The sequence below is a fragment of the Salmo salar genome, chromosome ssa20, assembly GCF_905237065.1.
Source record: "Salmo salar chromosome ssa20, Ssal_v3.1, whole genome shotgun sequence".
NCBI classification, from domain to species: domain Eukaryota; kingdom Metazoa; phylum Chordata; class Actinopteri; order Salmoniformes; family Salmonidae; genus Salmo; species Salmo salar.
The window spans coordinates 63,493,876-63,513,244 of record NC_059461.1 but is presented as its reverse complement, the minus strand read 5'-3'; the positions used below and the strand labels follow the sequence as shown (position 1 = coordinate 63,513,244).

The 19,369-nt window shown below is 43.7% G+C and overlaps 1 protein-coding gene across 2 annotated transcripts; it reads left to right on the top strand.

Annotated features, from left to right (window-relative positions):
* Positions 1 to 5,697: 5,697 nt before the first annotated feature.
* Positions 5,698 to 18,716, top strand: galnt17 (polypeptide N-acetylgalactosaminyltransferase 17). 2 transcript variants are annotated; one of them, XM_045703762.1, is made up of 12 exons: positions 5,698 to 6,391; positions 6,567 to 6,976; positions 7,302 to 7,485; positions 10,713 to 10,879; positions 13,732 to 13,906; positions 14,454 to 14,651; positions 14,816 to 14,933; positions 15,294 to 15,479; positions 15,960 to 16,097; positions 16,301 to 16,396; positions 17,189 to 17,350; positions 18,486 to 18,716. In XM_045703762.1, the coding sequence occupies exons 2-12, from the start codon at positions 6,739 to 6,741 to the stop codon at positions 18,618 to 18,620; spliced, it is 1,797 nt and encodes a 598-aa protein (XP_045559718.1). In that variant the 5' UTR covers positions 5,698 to 6,391; positions 6,567 to 6,738; the 3' UTR covers positions 18,621 to 18,716. The 2 variants fall into 2 exon arrangements, with proteins under 2 accessions (XP_045559718.1, XP_014018597.1); XM_014163122.2 differs by lacking the exon at positions 6,567 to 6,976.
* Positions 18,717 to 19,369: the final 653 nt, after the last annotated feature.

Here is a 19,369-nt window from a genome sequence, read left to right as displayed (position 1 = left end):
AAAACGAACACACTTAAATATGGCCTCCAATTAGAGACAATGACAACCAGCTTCCTCTAATTGGAGGTCATTGAAAAACACAACATAGAAATAGAAAACTAGAATAAACATATAAATAGAAAATATAGAACATAAATCAAAAACCCCGAAATACACAAAACAAACACCCCCTGCCACACCCTGACCAAACTACAATAACAAATAACCCCTTTTACTGGTCAGGACGTGACAATTGCACCTCGACTCACATCGGTTGAGTGTCCGCCACTTCTTTCCATCGTCAATATTTATTTACAGACACTAGTACCCTAAACTAAATATCAAATCAAATTTTGTTGGTCACATACACATATATGGCAGATGTTATTGCGGGTGTAGCGAAATGCTTGTGTTCCTACTCCAACAGTGCAGTAGTATCTAACAATTCACAACAAAACACAAAAAAAAGTAATGAAATTAAGAACTATATAAATATTAGGATGAGCAATGTCGGAAAGGCATTGACTAAAATACAGTAGGATAGAATACAATATATACAATAGACATTGAGTAAAGCAGTATGTAAACATTATGAAAGTGACAAGTGTTCTATTATTAAAGTGGCCAGTGATTCCATGTCTATGTATATAGGGCAGCAGCCTCTAAGATGGTAGCCGGCTGTCATAATCGTCGTAGTGAGTGGACCACAATGCAGCGGGTATATGTATACTCATCTTCTTTTATTGAAGAAAACAAAAACAAAAACACTTATACTAAACAAACGACGAAAAACAGTCCTGTAAGGTACACTGACAATACATGGAGACAACTACCCACAAAACCCATGGAAAACACCCTTACTAAATAGGACATTCAATTAGAGGCAACGAGGAACAGCTGCCTCCAATTGAAGGTCAACCCAAGAAACTTAAACATAGAAATAGACACACTAGAACAAACATAGAAATATACTAACATAGAACATAAACCAAAAACCCCGAAACGCATAAAACAAACACCCCCTGCCACGCCCTGACCAAACTACAATAACAAATAACCACCTTTACTGGTCAGGACCTGACAGTACCCCCTCCCCCCCAAAGGTGCAGACCTCGTATGCACCTCAAACAAAACACAAAATTAACCCCAAATAAAGGGAGGGAAGGGAGGGTGGCTACCGTCACCGACGGCTTCCATGCTACACCCCCCCTTCCCAAACCTCCCCCCACGGAGGTGGCTCTGGCTCCGGGCTTAATCCCCACTCTAACCTGTCCACCCCTGCTGAAGGCTCAGGGCTGTAGCCCACCGCTGAAGGCTCTGGGCTGAGGGGCGACTGCTGCGCCGGACTGGCGGGCGACTCTGGCTGCGCCGGACTGGCGGGCGACTCTGGCTGCGCCGGACTGGCGGGCGACTCTGTCGGTTCCGGACTGTGGGCCGTCTCTGTCGGTTCCGGACTGTGGGACGTCGCCGGAAGCACTGGACGGGGAACTGTCGCCAGAAGCTCTAGACGGGGCACTGTCGCCGGAAGCTCTAGACGGGGGCTGCGCACTGAAGGCCTGATGCGTGGGACTGGCTTTGGTGGCGCCAGACTAGTGACATGCACCACAGGGCTAGTGCGAGGAGCAGGAACAGGACGTACTGGACTGGGCAGGCGCACTAAAGGCCTGATGTGTGGTGCTGGCTTTGGAGGCGCCAGAACAATAACACGCACCACAGGGCTAGTGCGAGGAGCAGGAACAGGATACACCGGGTCTTGAAAACGCACTGGAGGTCTGGAGCGCACAGCCTGCACAACCCCTACTGGCTGGCTTGTCAGCGTAGCCCTGCAAGGGCGGAGTGCTGGCACAGGGCGAACTGGGCTTTGCTGAGGACTGATAGCTGCCATGCATAGAGCAGGCGCAGGGTAGCCTGGGCCTAGGAGATGCACTGGTGGCCAGATGTGCTGTGCCGGCGCACTTCTCCCTGGCTGGATGCCCACTCTAGCACGGCACTTGCGGGGAACTGGTATCGACCGCACCGGGCTTTGACCGCGTCTGGGCAATACAGTGCGCATTTCCGCATAGCTCGGTGCCTTCTTGATCAGTTGCTCCCCATAATAAGCACGGGGAGTTGGCTCAGGTCTATTGCCTGACTTAGCCAATCTCCCTGTGTGCCCTCCCCCCAAAAAATTTGGGGGCTGCCTCTCAGGCTTCCTTGCCAGCCATGTTCCGGCATAACGTTCCCGGTCCTCTCCAGCCTTCCTCCATGGTCCTTCTCCAGCTAGTATTTCCTCCCATGTCCAGGACTCGAGATAGCTCTCCCGTTGCTCCTTCCTCCGCTGCTTGGTCCTTTTTTGGTGGGTAGTTCTGTCATAATCGTCGTAGTGAGTGGACCAAAACGCAGCGGGTATATGTATGCTCATCTTCTTTTATTGAAGAAAACAAAACCAAAAACACTTATAGCAAATGACGAAAAACAGTCCTTTAAGGTACACTGACAATACATGGAGACAACTACCCACAAAACCCATGGAAAAACACCCCTACTAAATAGGACCTTCAATTAGAGGCAACGAGGAACAGCTGCCTCCAATTGAAGGTCAACCCAAGAAACTTAAACATAGAAATAGACACACTAGAACAAACATAGAAATATACTAACATAGAACATAAACCAAAAACCCAGAAAGACATAAAACAAACACCCCCTGCCACGCACTGACAAAACTACAATAACAAATAACCCCCTTTACTGGTCAGGATGTGACAGTACCCCCTCCCCCCCAAAGGTGGTGAATAAAGTACCAAATTGTCATACTTGAGTAAAAGTAAGGATACCTTAATAGAAAATGACTCAATTAAAAGTGAAAGTTACAGGTAAAATACTACTTAAGTAAAAGTATAAAAGTATTTGGTTTTAAATATACTTAAGTATCAAAAGTACATGTAATTGCTAAACTATACTTAAGTATCAAAAGTAAAAGTATAAATAATTTCAAATTCCTTATATTAAGCAAAGCAGCTGGCCACATTTTCTCGTTTTTTATTAATTTACGGATAGCCAGAGGCCTTGTAGGCATCTCGAAAAGACAAGTATCAGTGGTCTAGTGTTTTTCCTAAGCGAGTACTACAGTCAATGTGTTGATAGAACTTTGGTAGCGTTTTCCTCAAATTTGCTTTGTTAAAATCCCCAGCTACAATAAATGCGACCTCAAGATATGTGGTTTCCAGATTGCATAAAGTCCAGGGAAGTTCCTTGATGGATGCCGTGGTATCGGCTTGAGGGGGAATATACACGACTGTGACTATAACCGAAGAGAAATCTCTTGGGAGGTAATACAGTCGGCATTTCATTGTGAGGTATTCTAGGTCGGTTAACAAAAGGACTTGAGTTCCTGTATGTTATCACAATCACACCATGAGTAGTTAATCATGAAACATTCACCCCACCTTTCTTCTTCACGGAGAGTTCTTTATTCCTGTCTGTGCGATGAACTGAGAACCCAGCTGGCTGTATGGACAGGGACAGTATATCCCGAGAGAGCCATCATTCCGTGAAATAGAGGATGTTACAGTCCCTGATGTCTCTCTGGAAGGAGATCCTCGCCCTGAGCTCATCTACTTTATTGTCCAGATATTAGCGAGTAATATACTCGGAAGCGATGGATGGTGTGCCCGCCTCCTGAGTCGGACTCAAGTCCACTACGAATACCTCTGCTCAGCCGGCACCGTCTTGGAGCAGTCTCTGGGATAAGTTAAATTGCCCTGGGGGGTACGAACAAAGGATCCAATTCGGGAAAGTCGTATTCCTGGTAGTAATGCTGGTGAGTTAGCGCTGCTCTGATATCCAAAAGTTATTTCCGGCGGCATGTAATAACACAAAAACGTTCTGGGCTAATAAGGTAAGAAATAACACACAAAAAAACGAAACAATGCAAAGTTGCTTAGGAGCTAGAAGCAGAGCTGCCATTTCTGTCGGCGCCATCTTGCCATTTCAACCATAGCCTAATCATATTTAAGTTAATTTCTTTGTAAAGATAACTGCCACGTGATTATTTGGCTATGCATAGGTAGGCCGTCATTGTAAATAAGAATTTGTTCTTAACTCACTTGGCTAGTTAAATAAAGGTTACACACAAATAAATAAATAAATAAAATAGGCTATAGCCTATAGAAAAGGAAAGGTAGACTAGAACTTGAAGCAGTGAAGGCTGAGAGTGTGTGAATAACGTGACAAAGATGTGCTTTTAATACAATAGGTAGACTAATGCATACAAAGCAGAAAGACGACCATTTCCAAATAATCTGCGAGAAAAAAAAAATGTATCCCAAAATTGTCTGTCTGGTCGAGAAAATGCCAAGAGTGTGCAAAGCTGTCATCAATGAAAAGGGTGGCTACTTTGAAGAATCTCAAATATAAAATATATTTAGATTTGTTTAACAATTTTTTGTTTACGACATGATTCCATATGTGTTATTTCATAGTTTTGACGTCTTCACTATTATTCTACAATGTAGAAAATAGTGAAAATAAAGAAAAACACTTAGATTAAGTGTGTCCAAACATTTGACTGGTACTGTATATCTCAAGAAGATCTAAACGCATCCTCATTAAACTGAGATAAAATGGTTGGTATGCAGATGCTGAATGGACCTTTCACCGCTAAAACTTGAAGATTTATCATTCACAATTTACAGTAGAAATGTGCAGGGAGGTTCTCTACAAGTAGAGCAGAGACTGTGTGTAAAGTAGAGAATCCTACACATGCACAGAAGCTTCGGGAACTGTAGCTGTTGGGAAAAGGTGTCCAGAAAAATCCAATCTGCAGCTTCTGCTGTCTTTTTAAGCATGCAATAATTACATTTAAAAAGCAGACTAAAAACGATGTCAATATTCTGATCCGCTTTGTAATTGTAAAATAGTTAGGCCTATGTGTTCATTGAAAGTCTTTGAAAGATAAAAGTGTGGGAAATGGTGTTCATTATAAAATGGGTGGTTTGAGTCCTGGATGCTGATTGGCTGATAGCCGTGGTATACAGTATCAGACCATATACCATGGGTAAAACAAAACATTTATTTTAACTGCTCTAATTATGTTGGTAACTAGTTTATAATAGCAATAAGTCACCCCAGGGGTTTATGGTATATGGCCAATATACCACAATATATAAACAATATATGGCCAATATACCACGGCTAATGGCTGTATCCAGGCACTCCATGTTGAGTCTTGCAAGAACAGCCAGTGGTATATTGGCCATATACCACACCCCCTCGGGCCTTATTGCTTAATTATAAACTGGGTGGTTTGAGTCCTGAATGCTAATTGGCTGATAGCCGTGGAATATCAGACCATATAGCAAGGGTATGACAAAACATTTTATTTTTACTGCTCTAATTACGTTAGTAAACAATAGCAATAAGGCACCTCGTGGGTTTATGGTATATTGGCCATATACCACAAACCCACGAGGTGCCTTATTGCTTAATTATGTCACAGTTTTATGTTATTTCAAATACATTATTTCAACTTTCAACATAGGCTTACTGTTGCCTACAATAATCATGGGAGGACATTTTCAGTCAAAATATGATTTGAATGCAGTATAATTGCAGATAATTGGTGTGAGTCAACTCAACCTACCCACCCGCATCAACGATCTGCTTTATTCACTGTGTGACTGGTTGCTGCACTCACCAGGAACGCTCAAAACGAATCTCTTCCTAGGAATCCCCATTCCGTGTTTTCCTGCGCGCCATTATTAAGCGCTATCTAGCGCATAGGAAGAATCTGTCTAAATGAAATAACAGGACATAATAAGAAATCGGCGAAAATAAGGGTACAGGGGAAAAACGTTTAGCATTATTTTGAATAGTCAGAATATGAGAAGACACCTCGGATGGAGTTATTTCAGCCGCATTTCTGTGCTGCATATGAGGTGTCTTTCATTAGCGATGCTGCGTCTGCGGACCGTTATATTTTAGGCTGACTGGTTGTGTAGCAGTCTACTCGTGCAATACACCGCTCAAAACATCTCACAATTATTTTTCCTACACGTGGAGGATCAAAACTGCACAGAGAATGCTTAAACATGGGATAGGCCTATGCGTTTTATGTGGTCAGTATTTATCTGAAACGATTTTGAAGATCCGCGGTCAGAGACAGACAGCGGCTCAGTACGCAGTCCTTCTCAATCGCGTCATAGCCCACTTCTGCTGAATGCAAAGAAAGACAGACTTGAGACTCTTTAAATATTTAAGGATATGGACTCTTCAAAACTGAAGATCTGCTAGTCTCTTTGTCTAACATCTTCTATGCATGATCTTCTATCAATACATTTTAAACAGAGAAGTCACGGATGAGAGCCCATGACCAGGCTCCAAAATTACCCCGAACGAGGACGCAGCCTAAAAATTGCTCCAATACGAAATGGTAGGTGGTTAAAGCTTATTAGTGAAATGTTGTAATTAGTCTACGTTATGTTACAAAACGAGCAATCGAAATATGTTTCAGCTTTGTTTCTCTGTCCAGCAGATAGTAGCTTAGCCTATCAATGCGCACACACAGTTCAGTTTGACCATAGCAATTATCTACTGTTGATTTGCAGCACCAGCTTCTCCAGGTGGAATGTCGTCTACGGTATATATATTTTAAAAATGCCTTCATAAACACAAATCTACATTGAACCTTATTGCGCATCGCAAAGAGGAGGACTCCTGAATTTGTCCTGAATCATTCCAAAAACACTGCTATTTGGATCCCGGACATCAACAACTTTAATGGCTTTTGTGTTCAGACGATGGAGAGTGTTATTGGTGCTGAACGTGATTGCGGTTGCGGGGTTCATGACACTTTGGACCAAGTGCACCCACAACCGAGTGACAAAAACCATCGGTCAGGAAGATGTGAAAAGACAATCACGCTCTAACGGCACGGCTCAAGGTTTGAGCATCAGTCATGAAGTATTACTAAAGAGACTCGGGTCATTGGAGGACGTGGTCTACAGACAGCTTAATGGTAGGCTATGACTCTAGCACTCTAGCCTACCCACCTAAAAACAATGACTATGGCTCATTGGTTATTTTTTATTTGCTGTCACTCAAAATCTACCATGATTGCTGTTATTTACATAGTCTGAGGCTAAGGATCCATCCAAAATGGCACTCTATAATTAGTGTACTACTACTTTTGACCAGGGCCCACAGGGTAGTGCACTATATAGGGAATATGGGACATACGTTTAGTATACAGCTACCGCCTTTGTTAAAAGTCAATGATTTTCAAAACAACTAAGCAAACGTGTTATAGCATAGTGACCTTTTCTTGACTGTGTGAACTACAGGTCTGTCCAAGTCCCTGGGGCTGATTGAGGGTTTCGTGGGGCGAGGTAAAGGGGGCCTCCCCGCCACCCTAGCCCCAAAAGAAGAGGACGACGCAAAAGTACTGAGGGAGAAGTATGGATACAACGCTTACCTCAGCCAAAAGATATCACTGGATCGGTCCATACCAGACTACCGGCCCAGCAAGTAAGTTTTAGGCACCCTATAGTGCATTCTTATTGGCCCGTAATAGCACTCTATTCCTTATATAGTGCAGCATTACTTTTGACCAGGGCCACCCTTACTGTAGCTCAGTTGACAACAGTGTTTCAGTACAATAGACCCACTACAATTTTCATGTGCTTTTATGTTTTTCCAAAGACCAATCCAAGCATTAGTGTGTGCGTGTGTGTGTGTGTGTGTGTGTGTGTGTGTGTGTGTGTGTGTGTGTGTGTGTGTGTGTGTGTGTGTGTGTGTGTGTGTGTGTGTGTGTGTACTTTGTATTATTTGATACCCATATCTAGATCTCAGCCATATCTTGGGCTCATGCTCTAATCAGAAATGATAAACATGGTAGTGTATACTTTGCTGTCTTAGTTGTTTCGCTGCTACTGGGTTATTGCCATGGTCAGAGAGACTAATGATTAAAGCTATGTCAGCAGATGTTTATGTTTAGGCACCACTTAGCTTTGTGGTTAAAAATACAATATTCTTAAAACCATCTATTAATATCTCTGTTGCCTAATCCCTCTTTCTTTGTTGTGCTTTTTCTGTGGTCTTATTTGTGTAAAAGTTGCAGTCTAATACACCAATTGACACATGCACACACACACACACACACACACACACACACACACACACACACACACACACACACACACACACACACACACACACACACACACACACACACACACACACACACACACACACAAAAGTAAATGCAATTGCTAAAATATAATTAAGTATCAAAAGTAAAAGTATAAATCATTTCAAATTCCTTATATCAAGCAAACCAGACGGAACCATTTTCTTGTTTTTTAAATTACGGATAGCCAGGGGCACACTCCAACACTTAGACAGAATTTACAAATTAAACATTTGTGTTTAGTGAGTCCGCTAGATCAGAGGCAGTAGGGATGACCAGGGTTGTTCTCTTGATAAGTGTGTGAATTGGACCCTTGTCCTGTCCTGCTAAGCATTCAAAATGTAATGAGTACTTTTGAGTGTCATGGAAAATGTAGTGAATGTAGTGAAGTAAAACAAAAAGTAGTCAAAACTATAAATAGTAAAGTAAAGTACACATATATAAAAAAACAACTTAAAACTCCTTCGGGATCAGTGTCCCGTCCACGGGACAGTTGAGCTAACGTAGGCTAATGCGATTAGCATGAAGCTGTAAGTAACAAGAACAGGACATAGTCATATCTGATATTGGCGAAAGCTTAAATTCTTGTTAATCTGACTGCACTGTCCAATGTACAGTAGCTATTACACTGAAAGAATGCCATGCTCTTGTTTGAGGAGTGCACAATTTTGAACATGAAAAGTTTTTAATAAACAAATTAGGCACATTTGGGCAGTCTTGATACAACATTTGGAACAGAAATGCAATGGTTCATTGGACCAGTCTAAAACTTTGCACATACACTGCTGCCATTTAGTGGTCACAATCTAAATTGCACCTGGGCTGGAATAATACTTTATGGCCTTTCTCTTAAATTTCAATGATGATGGTACAAAAGAAATACAAGAGAACGGTTGTTTTTTTCTTTGTATTATCTTTTACCAGATCTATTGTGTTATATTCTCCTACATTCCTTTCACATTTCCACAAACTTCAAAGTGTTTCCTTTCAAATGGTATCAAGCATATGCATATCCTTGCTTCAGGGCCTGAGCTACAGGCAGCTAGTATTGGGTATGTCATTTTAGGCGAAAATTGGAAAAAAAGGGGCGGATCCTTTTTAAATAGTACTTTAAAGTATTTTTACCTAAGTACTTTACACACACACACACACACACACACACACACACACACACACACACACACAAAGACACACATTATGCTTGTACGTGTACACAAACAAGCATAATGTGTGTCTTTGTGTGTGTGTGTGTGTGTTCTTTTAGAAATGTCTCTTTAGAAAGGTCTCGATCCTTTCCCCAATGCTCTGCTGGTTAGCAGGCAGACCCCATTTGAAAGCCCCTGAAGAGAATTCCCTCACCCCAGCTCTGCTCTACCACCAGCTGTGATACACACCCGCCTACAGCCGCAGGGAACGGGAACACTGACACACACACACACACACACACACACACACACACACACACACACACACACACACACACACACACACACACACACACACACACACACACACACACACACACACACACACACTCACTTGTCATTTTTTAGTTTCTCTGTTTCGAGATCAAAGAAGACCATGATTCATGTTGGGTGTGATATCTCTTTGTGTGGTAACACAGTAGAATGGGAACTTGGTAACAGAACAGTATCGTCTAGCTACCTCCCAGAATGGGAACCTTCTCTCTATTGGGTATCTCTCTCCATGCCATGCAGCAGAAAGAGCTAGGAGTTAGAGCCCTGAATTGTTGTAACATCACCAAATCCTTTCCTTACTTACTGGGATGTACTGTATCACAATTTTTTGGGTGTATCTCAGTCGAAGGTGACTGCTGACTAGCTTACGCTTGCTGACTTGCTCTCACCTGTCCAATTCTTTAAGACCAGCGCAGATGAGGGAAAGGCAATAACGGGAAGGATAGATACCTACACACTGTCGAAGAGTAAACACTCCAAAACAAAAGCCTCTTTGAACTATTAGGATGTAGCCAGCCAAAGATTCCTCACTTCCTCTCATCAAGGCTGGCTCTCGTTATAACGAAAGCTACAATAAAAATAGGCCTCTTATCTCTCTCTCCCACAGTGCACCCACTGTGAGCCTAGGGAGAGGGGGTGTATGGGTACGTTTTTTGAAAAACGGGATTGTGGGGAACAGGAAGAGGCACATGGTTGTCATTTTCAATTGCAAAACAAAAATGTGTGAGCTCATCAACAGGATCATAATGTACAGAAGAGACTTGGAGAAGAAGAATCTTGCATGGTGGTAATGAACTTGGAAACCTACATTAGAATGTTGGGTAGTACCAAAAGGGTGGGCTACATTATATTATATACATATTATTATATAGGGCTACTTAAGACGTTAGCTTTATATAGGAGGGTTCAAGTACCGTATTACTGAACATTGAGTGATGGACTCACCGTTTGCCTTTATCTGTAATATATAAGGATGTATTAGTGTTTGATGTAATTAGTGATGATAGCTAATGATGTGTGTGTCTCTCTGTGTGTGCGTGTGTTTCTGCATATGTCTTTGTGTGTGAGTGTGTGTGTGTGGTCTCCAGGTGTAAAAAGACCAGCTTCCCCAGGGATCTTCCAAACATCTCCCTTATCTTTATCTTTGTCAACGAGGCGTTGTCAGTAATCCTCCGCTCGGTCCACTCAGCTGTCAATCACACACCGGCTCACCTCCTCAAAGAGATCATCTTGGTGGACGACTACAGCGATGATGGTGAGGAGAAATATACACACACGCACGCACGCACGCACGCAGGCAGGCGCGCACGCACACACACACACACACACACACACACACACACACACACACACACACACACACACACACACACACACACACACACACACACACACACACACACACACACACACACATCTGAAAGAGTGCATTTTGGTGAAGAAATGGTACGAGAACACAAACACATCCAATATACACTACCGTTCAAAAGTTTGGGGTCACTTAGAAATGTCCTTGTTTTTTAAAGAAAAGCTATTTTTTTGTCCATTAAAATAACATAAAATTGATCAGAAATACAGTGTAGATATTGTTAATGTTGTAAATAACTATTGTAGCTGGAAATGGCAGATTTTTTATTTTTTACATAGACGTACAGAGGCCTGTTATCAGCAACCATCACTCCTGTGTTCCAATAGCTAATCCAAGTTTATAATTTTAAAAGGCTAATTGAACATTAGAAAACCCTTTTGCAATTATGTTAGCACAGCTGAAAACTGTTGTCCTGATTAAAGAAGCTATAAAACTGGCCTTCTTTAGACTAGTTGAGTATCTGGAGCATTAGCATTTGTGGGTTTGATTACATGCTCAAAATGTCCAGAAACAAATAACTTTCTTCTGAAACTCGTCAGCCTATTCTTGTTCTGAGAAATTAAGGCTATTCCATGTGAGAAACTGAAGATCTCGTACAATGCTGTGTACTAGTCCCTTCACAGAACAGCGCAAACTGGCTCTAACCAGAATAGAAAGAGGAGTGGGAAGCCTCGGTGTACAACTGAGCAAGAGGACAAATACATTAGAGTGTCTAGTTTGAGAAACAGAGTCACAAGTCCTCAACTGGCAGCTTCATTAAATAGTACCCGCAAAACACCAGTCTCAACGTCAACAGTGAAGTGGCGACTCCGGGATGCTTTTGTTTTTAAAAAACAAGGACATTTCTAAGTGACCCCAAACTTTTGAACAGTAGTGTACATTGATACATATTCATATGATGTACAATTTATTTATGCATTTAATTTAATGATATTATATTCTATGCTTTATAAAGACATCCCTGTCCAACATGCTGTTTTGCTGCACGGACAGAATAGTCAAATCAAGGCAAGAGAACATGTCTGTTTGACAAAATCCATCCAAGGAGGGGGACAGGAAGGGAGGAGAGGGACAGTTGTGAAGAAAGTAAGCAATGGGCAGAGAGAGAGGTGGTTAGAGAGAGGAAGACAGAGACAATGAAAGGTGCATATAGAAATGAAGAGGGAGAGATGTGGGTAGAAGGAGAGAGTGAAAGGGTGGAAGAGAATTTAGTACAAAGTGATGGGCAGAGAGGGAAAGAGAAAAAGGAGATATAGACTGGTCAATTTTCCCAACGTTCCTGGCACGGCAGGATGGCATAGGGCCAGCAATCCATCATGGCGGGGGAAAAATAAGCTATTGCAGTGGTTGAGATGGAGAGGCATGCAAATAAATAACACACACCCTCTTACTGTCTGCATAACTCTTCTCCACTCAGCCACACATCCACTGCACACCCGCCAGCACATTTAGAAGGGTGCAATTGTGGCCTGCAATTCGGGGCATTCTTGCATGTGGGCATTCCTGCATCTGCAGGAACCCCTTTTTATACTTCTATTTGTAAATGTTTAAGCTAGGACAGGCGGGAGGCAGGGACGCTCCAGTACAGTAGGTGGCATTAATGCACAATAATGTTGGATGCCACCCGTCGATAAATCCCACCATAACTTGCTAGCCTTACACCGGTAGACAGTGTCCTTCGCCCCCACCTGTCGGGCACTGTTTTCCCGCAGTTCAGTTAACGACGGCGAGGGCAGGTGTTCGGCAGGTGGGAGCAAAGAACAATGTGTGCTAGCTTAGCCAGCTAGTCCGGTGCACAGCAGGCGGGAGGCGGGGGTGACACAGTGTGCTAGCTAACTAGCAAGATAGCACGCAGTGTCACTAACTCACAAGCTAGCTAGTTAGCTAGCATACAGTCTCCCCCATCCTCCCACCTGCTGTTCTAGTGGTAGGCGGGGGGATACTCCGGTAGAGAGTGTCCTTCTACCCCCCCCGGGCACGGTTTTCTCAGCAGGAGGCTGGGGCGACACCGTGTGCTAGCTAACTAGCAAGCTAGCACACGGTGTTTCTAACAAGCTGGCTAGTTAGGGCTCCCGCCTGTCGGGCACTGTTTTCCCGCAGTTCTGTTAATGACAGTGAGGGCAGGTGTTCGGCAGGTGGGAGCAAAGGACACTGTCTACAGGTGTCACTCCAGCAATCTAGCAAGGAGGACTCCGGGAGATGTGGGTGAAAAAACTCAGATAATACTTTTATTTCCCTTTTGACCCACATTCAAAGTGTCAAGGGCATGAAGATGTCGTGCTGGCTCATGCAGGAACCAATGGGCTGCAGTTGCACACTACTGAGCACATCCACCAGTGTGTGTTTCTGTGAGAGGAGTGGAGGTTCTGAGAGTGTGTCCAGGGGGGAAAAACTGATCAGTTGTGCGAGAGAAAAAAGATAGAGCAGAAGCCATAGCTCAGGAAACACCCAACTCCCCTGGTGTTGTTGTGAGACTGTTAGAAAGCACTGGAGCGCTGGGGCCCATGAAAACAGATGAATCTCCTCTCTCTCTCTCTCTCTCTCGCTCTCTCTCTGTGTGTCTGTGTGTGTCTCTGTGTGTGCGTGCGTGTGTGCGTACATGCATGCTGGTGTGTGTGTGTGCTCACATGCACTTGAGTGTTTTTCTGAATGTGTTTGTGGGTGTGCTCCTGTGTTTCTGCATGCATATGTTTGTCAGTGGGTATAGCTTTGCTTAGTTGTATTTGGTTGTGTCCTAGAACAACTGAAAGGACCATTGGAGGATTATGTAAACAAGCGTTACCCAGGCCTGGTGAAAATCGTGAGGAACCAGAAGCGTGAGGGACTGATCCGTGCCCGCATCGAGGGCTGGAAGGCAGCCAGTGGTGAGGTGACTGGATTTTTCGATGCCCACGTTGAGTTCACACCCTCCTGGTGAGTGTATGTGTGGGTTTCAACTTGAACCTTGAGTTGTTGGGATCGATGGTTTAACAAACTTTGACTTAAAGGTTGGATCAGAAGGAATACTTGAATTTAGCAGTTGGTCACGCAGCAATGTGAGATTTTCCAGCTGAAGGAATTGCATACTACTACTAACCATCTAGCCATCTAGCATACTGTATCTGCATGACCATATTTGTGATGAAAGTCTAAAGAAGTGAATTGCCATAAGATTTTATAAACTGACGGTTTTAAAAGTATGCCTAATATTCAAGTACTGTCACAGGGTTGGTATGTTCTTTATGTACACGCTAGAGTTGACCAGGGCCCACAGATAAACAGAAGAACTACCCACTACACAGGGAGCTGCTTCTCCCTATGGAGTCGCAACCCTTTGAGTCGACTCAAAAATAAGAACTTAGAAACCTAACTCAGAAGAACTAGGGGGACTGACTTGGAGGCTTAGGGAGGAAGAGGGGGAGGGAGAAGAGAGAAGATCTTAAGAAACCTCAGACCCCATCTGTCAATCTCTCTATGTCAGGGCTGAGCCGGTTCTGACCAGAATCAAAGAGGACCACAAGAGGATCATCCTGCCCTCCATCGATAACATCAAGCATGAGACGTTTGAGCTGGAGCGCTACGAGAACTCTGGCCATGGCTACAACTGGGAGCTGTGGTGCATGTACATCAACCCCCCCAAACAGTGGTGGGATGACGGGGACACCTCCGCACCCATTAGGTAGGCTACAAACATACGGGCACGCATATGCACACAGGAACGGGCACGAGTACACACACGGGCACGCACCTGCACACGCACACACACAACTAAATAAACACTTGAATTTAGAGAACCCCCATTGACAAAATTAGGAAAACAGAATCCCCTCTTTTTCCCCGCAGAACTCCTGCAATGATTGGTTGCTCCTTTGTGGTGAACCGGGAATACTTTGGGCACCTGGGGCTGCTGGACTCTGGCATGGACGTCTACGGAGGAGAGAACATCGAACTGGGGATCAAGGTTTGTGTGGCACCCATTTTTCTGTGAAGACTGAGCATAATTGGGCCCTGGTCAAAAGTAGTGCACTATAAAGGGAATAGGGTGCCATTTGGGATGCAGTCATTGTATGTTAGGGTGGCGAGAGGCAGGGTGACTAGTGTGTGAATAGTGCATTCTGTACCCTGTATTTGTTGTGTGTCTTGTCCTATTTCAGCAAGTACGCAATTGTGGTTCTATGAGTAGAGCTAAGCATTGGATTATGTTTGTTCATGTGTTTGTCTACTTGCCTTCTTATTCATGTTAGTCCTGCAGAACATTTGTTGTGTGTGAAGGTATGTGTTCTGTTCTCATACTATTTTCTCCACCAACATGCACTACCAGGTGTGGCTGTGTGGGGGCAGTATGGAGGTGCTGCCCTGCTCCAGGGTGGCTCACATCGCCAGGATGAAGAAGCCCTACCACAGCAACATAGCCTCCAGCACGCGGCGTAATGCCCTGCGCGTGGCCGAGGTCTGGATGGACCAGTTTAAGTCGCATGTCTACCTGGCCTGGAACATCCCAATGGAGGTGAGTTGCTCCTAAATACTGATTTAAAGTCTGTTTTTTTCAGTTTTTTTGGGCATATGAAAATGTATGTTCAGATGGAACTCTAGGTCAGGGAGTCGGATGAAGTTGCCCCTATACACTGATCTATGACCAGTTTTGAGTACATAAATTCAGATGAAACGCCTATTCCCCTTCCTAGATTTTCACTAGTCTATTAAAATGAATCTATTCATTATCCTAACTACATTATACAGTATACGTACACCATACGTTTCATTGCTAATGTTACATATTTGTAATTGTGACTGTGTCTCAAATAGCACCCCATTCCCCATATAATGCACTACTTTTGACCAGAGCTCTATGAGGTTAGCCTCACGAGCCACCTGGAATTCCGTGCAGCGAACCATTATTGTAAGCTTGCGAGATCAGGATGGCTCGCGAGGCTACTTTAGGGTGCCATTTGGAACACAATCTGTAATCAACCACTCCCTGTTCCAGAACCATGGGATAGACTATGGGGACATCTCTCAGAGGGTAGCATTGAGGAAATCTCTGCAATGTAAGAACTTTGAGTGGTACCTGGACAACGTCTATCCAGAGATGAGGAGGTACAACAACACCGTCTTTTACGGGGAGGTGAGTCTGACTGATGACAGGGCCTACACAAAGTTTTACTAAACACTCATCAAACACTCATAAGATGCTTTTAGCAGCCAAGTAGCTTTCTCCATTCATAAACATTTTCCTACCTGTTCTCTTTGTCTTTTTCTCTTTCTCGCTCTATCCCCTCCATCCCCACCCCCCTCTCTCTCTCTCTCTCTCTTGCTCTTTCCCTGTAGATTCGTAGTAGCAAAGCGACCCATCTGTGTATGGACCAGGGAGAGAAGGTGAACCACACGGCCACCCTGCACCCCTGTCACGGAATGGGACCCCAGGTAACCTATTATACTAGGTATATGTCCCAAATGGCACCTTATTCCTTACTTAGTTCACTACTTTTGACCAAAAGTAGTGAACTATAGGAAATAGGGTGCGATTTGGGACACATTCTAGGTTCACCGGAGATGCACTGTGCCTAAAAGCTGTGAGAGCAAAATCAGCAGGGAAACTTTTTTATACCAGAATGCATTTTTTTTAAATTCCAAATTACATTATGTGGTTCATACACAAACATAGACAAAACGTCAGCAAAACTACCAGAATGTAGCCCTTTGCCCCTGTGACATACAAATGCAGCAGATATCATGACTGGTTCTACAGTCAAAACAGTCTCAAAATCATATTATGTTAATGCTTTAGAGTTTTTTAAAGATCCACTTTGAATGAGAGCAGATATGATATCATATCACAAATCATTTCAATTGATTTCAAAGAATAGAAACAAAAACAACTTGCTCTACAGGAAACACAATACAACAGACTTCAGTGTCTGAAAAGAATGTGTTAGCGTTTGGGAAATACAAATATTTGATCACTTTTTACCGTTTAGCCATGTAACTTGTCTCTGTGTCTTCCTCCCAGTTGAGGAGGACACACCTAATTGTTGTTGATAGCCCTTTACCATCCACCACTTAATGTGGTCTCCCTGTGCCTCTCTCCTACCAGTTGGAACACCAAAGAGGGTCAGTTCTTCCTGGGTGCTCTGGCCAGTACAGGGGAGAACACATATAGTTGTTGTTGATAGCCCTTGACCAGCCATTCACAGTAGTGTCTCCCTGTTCCTTTAGTTGGGTCGGTACACCAAGGAGGGACAGTTTTTCCTTGGCGCTCTGGGCAGTACAGGGGAGGAAACACGCTGTCTGATGGACGACCAGGTCTCCAATTTCCCTCAGCTCCTCAACTGTGACAAAGTCTCGAACACCAGGCTGACCACATGGCACTTCTCTCAGGTCAGACTCATGTTGACATAATTTTTAAATTTTTTATCTATGGCTCATTATTTCCATTTAAGTTGCTCTTATACCGTGTTACTTACTTACTTAGTCACTTACTTACTCGTCTTCGTTTCCTGTAGAGCATAGGGCCGCAACAAGCCCCTGCCATGCCAGACCTGCGTAGGCTAACCCTTGTAGTAACACTGTAATAACACCACATTGTAAGGTCCTGTGCAGGCTAACCCTTGTAGTAACACTGTAATAACACCACATTGTAAGGTCCTGTGCAGGCTAACCCTGTGTAGTAACACTCTAATATAACCATATCGTAAGGTCCTGTGCAGTCTAACCCTGTGTAGTAACACTCTAATATAACCATATCCTAAGGTCCTGTGCAGGCTAACCATGTGTAGTAACACTGTAATAACACCACATTGTAAGGTCCTGTGCAGGCTAACCCTGTGTAGTAACACTCTAATATAACCATATCGTAAGGTCCTGTGCAGTCTAACCCTGTGTAGTAACACTCTAATATAACCATATCCTAAGGTCCTGTGCAGGCTAACCCTGTGTAGTAACACTGTAATAACACCACATTGTAAGGTCCTGTGCAGTCTAACCCTGTGTAGTAACACTCTAATATAACCATATTGTAAGGTCCTGTGCAGGCTAACCCTTGTAGTAACACTGTAATAACACCACATTGTAAGGTCCTGTGCAGGCTAACCTTGTGTAGTAACACTGTAATATAACACACATTGTAAGGTCCTGTGCAGGCTAACCCTGTGTAGTTACACTGTAATAACATCACATTGTAAGGTCCTGAGCAGGCTAACCCTGTGTAGTAACACTGTAATAACACCACATTGTAAGGTCCTGTGCAGGCTAACCCTGTGTAGTTACACTGTAATAACATCACATTGTACGGACCTGTGAAGCGGAAATACAAAATGTTAGAAGCTGCCTGGAGGGGACTGTTACTGACACAGTGATCAGGGCTTGTATTCATTAAGCATCTCGGGAGGAGTTTAAAAGGCTAAACTGATCCTAGATCAGCACTTTTAGTCTGAGACTCTTTATGAATACTGTGAGGTCACATGAAGGTAGTAGCCTACTCAATTGAGAACATTTGATTTCCTCTGTCCTTCAGAATGACTCAATCATCAACAGAGCCACGGGCCGCTGTCTGGAGGTGATACAGGCGAACGCTTACTTCGGACACTCGCTGGTGCTTCAGACCTGCTCCGGACAGAAGTGGAACATCAAAAACACAATGAAGCAGTAGCCACAGCATGATGCAGAATTCTTCTTTGACCAAGATAGTGTTATTGTACTGAATTGAATCAGTTGGCATACTGTATTATTAAAATTCTTCAGTTGGTGTTTTCCAAGATTGTCTTCCAATAAACTGCTGGTCTGATGGTTTAAAAAAACAAAACAAAAGACTGTCAGCGGGCTAACCCAGCTGGCTAGCATCAGCGGAGGGTACTTCTAGCAGAGCCATAAGAATGCGGCAGGTGTATGAATAGAACAATCACATTGACTATGTGGAGTGTCTGTGAGGGAAAAAAGGAGGAGGCAGCCATTAAAAACACGAGGAGGCAGTCAAGCAGACCAGGTCCCGTATTCATAAAGCTTCTCAGAGTAGTAGTGCTGATCTAGGATCAGTTTAGCCTATTTAGATCATAACGAAGAAGATTACATGGACTTGATCCCAGATCAGCACTCCTACTTTGAGACGCGTTATGAATACAGGCCCAGGGCCCAGGACCAGGGCCTGGCTTCAGATTAGAAGTGCTGATCAAGAAGTGATGACCATGAAGTCACGCCAGCGCTGACCCCCTAGATCCCTGGTAAGTGAGCCTGCTGTCCTCAGGCCCACACACACACCCAACAAGGTCCACACACTCATACTTCCATGTTAATGAACACACCTAGTCAGGTTACAGAACAATTAGGCAAGCCTAGGGCCCCTAGACCCAGCGAGTATAGTGTAACAGTGGGCTGTATAATCGGTTCACCTAGTAACTAGGA

Bases quoted from the DNA above. Each gene is read 5' to 3' on its own strand.
- galnt17 (XM_045703762.1), top strand. From the start codon at position 6,739: ATGGCTTTTGTGTTCAGACGATGGAGAGTGTTATTGGTGCTGAACGTG. The intron at 13,907-14,453 runs GTGAGTGTATGT...TCTCTATGTCAG, and splicing joins GTTGAGTTCACACCCTCCTG to GGCTGAGCCGGTTCTGACCA. The intron at 16,098-16,300 runs GTGAGTCTGACT...CTTTCCCTGTAG, and splicing joins ACACCGTCTTTTACGGGGAG to ATTCGTAGTAGCAAAGCGAC.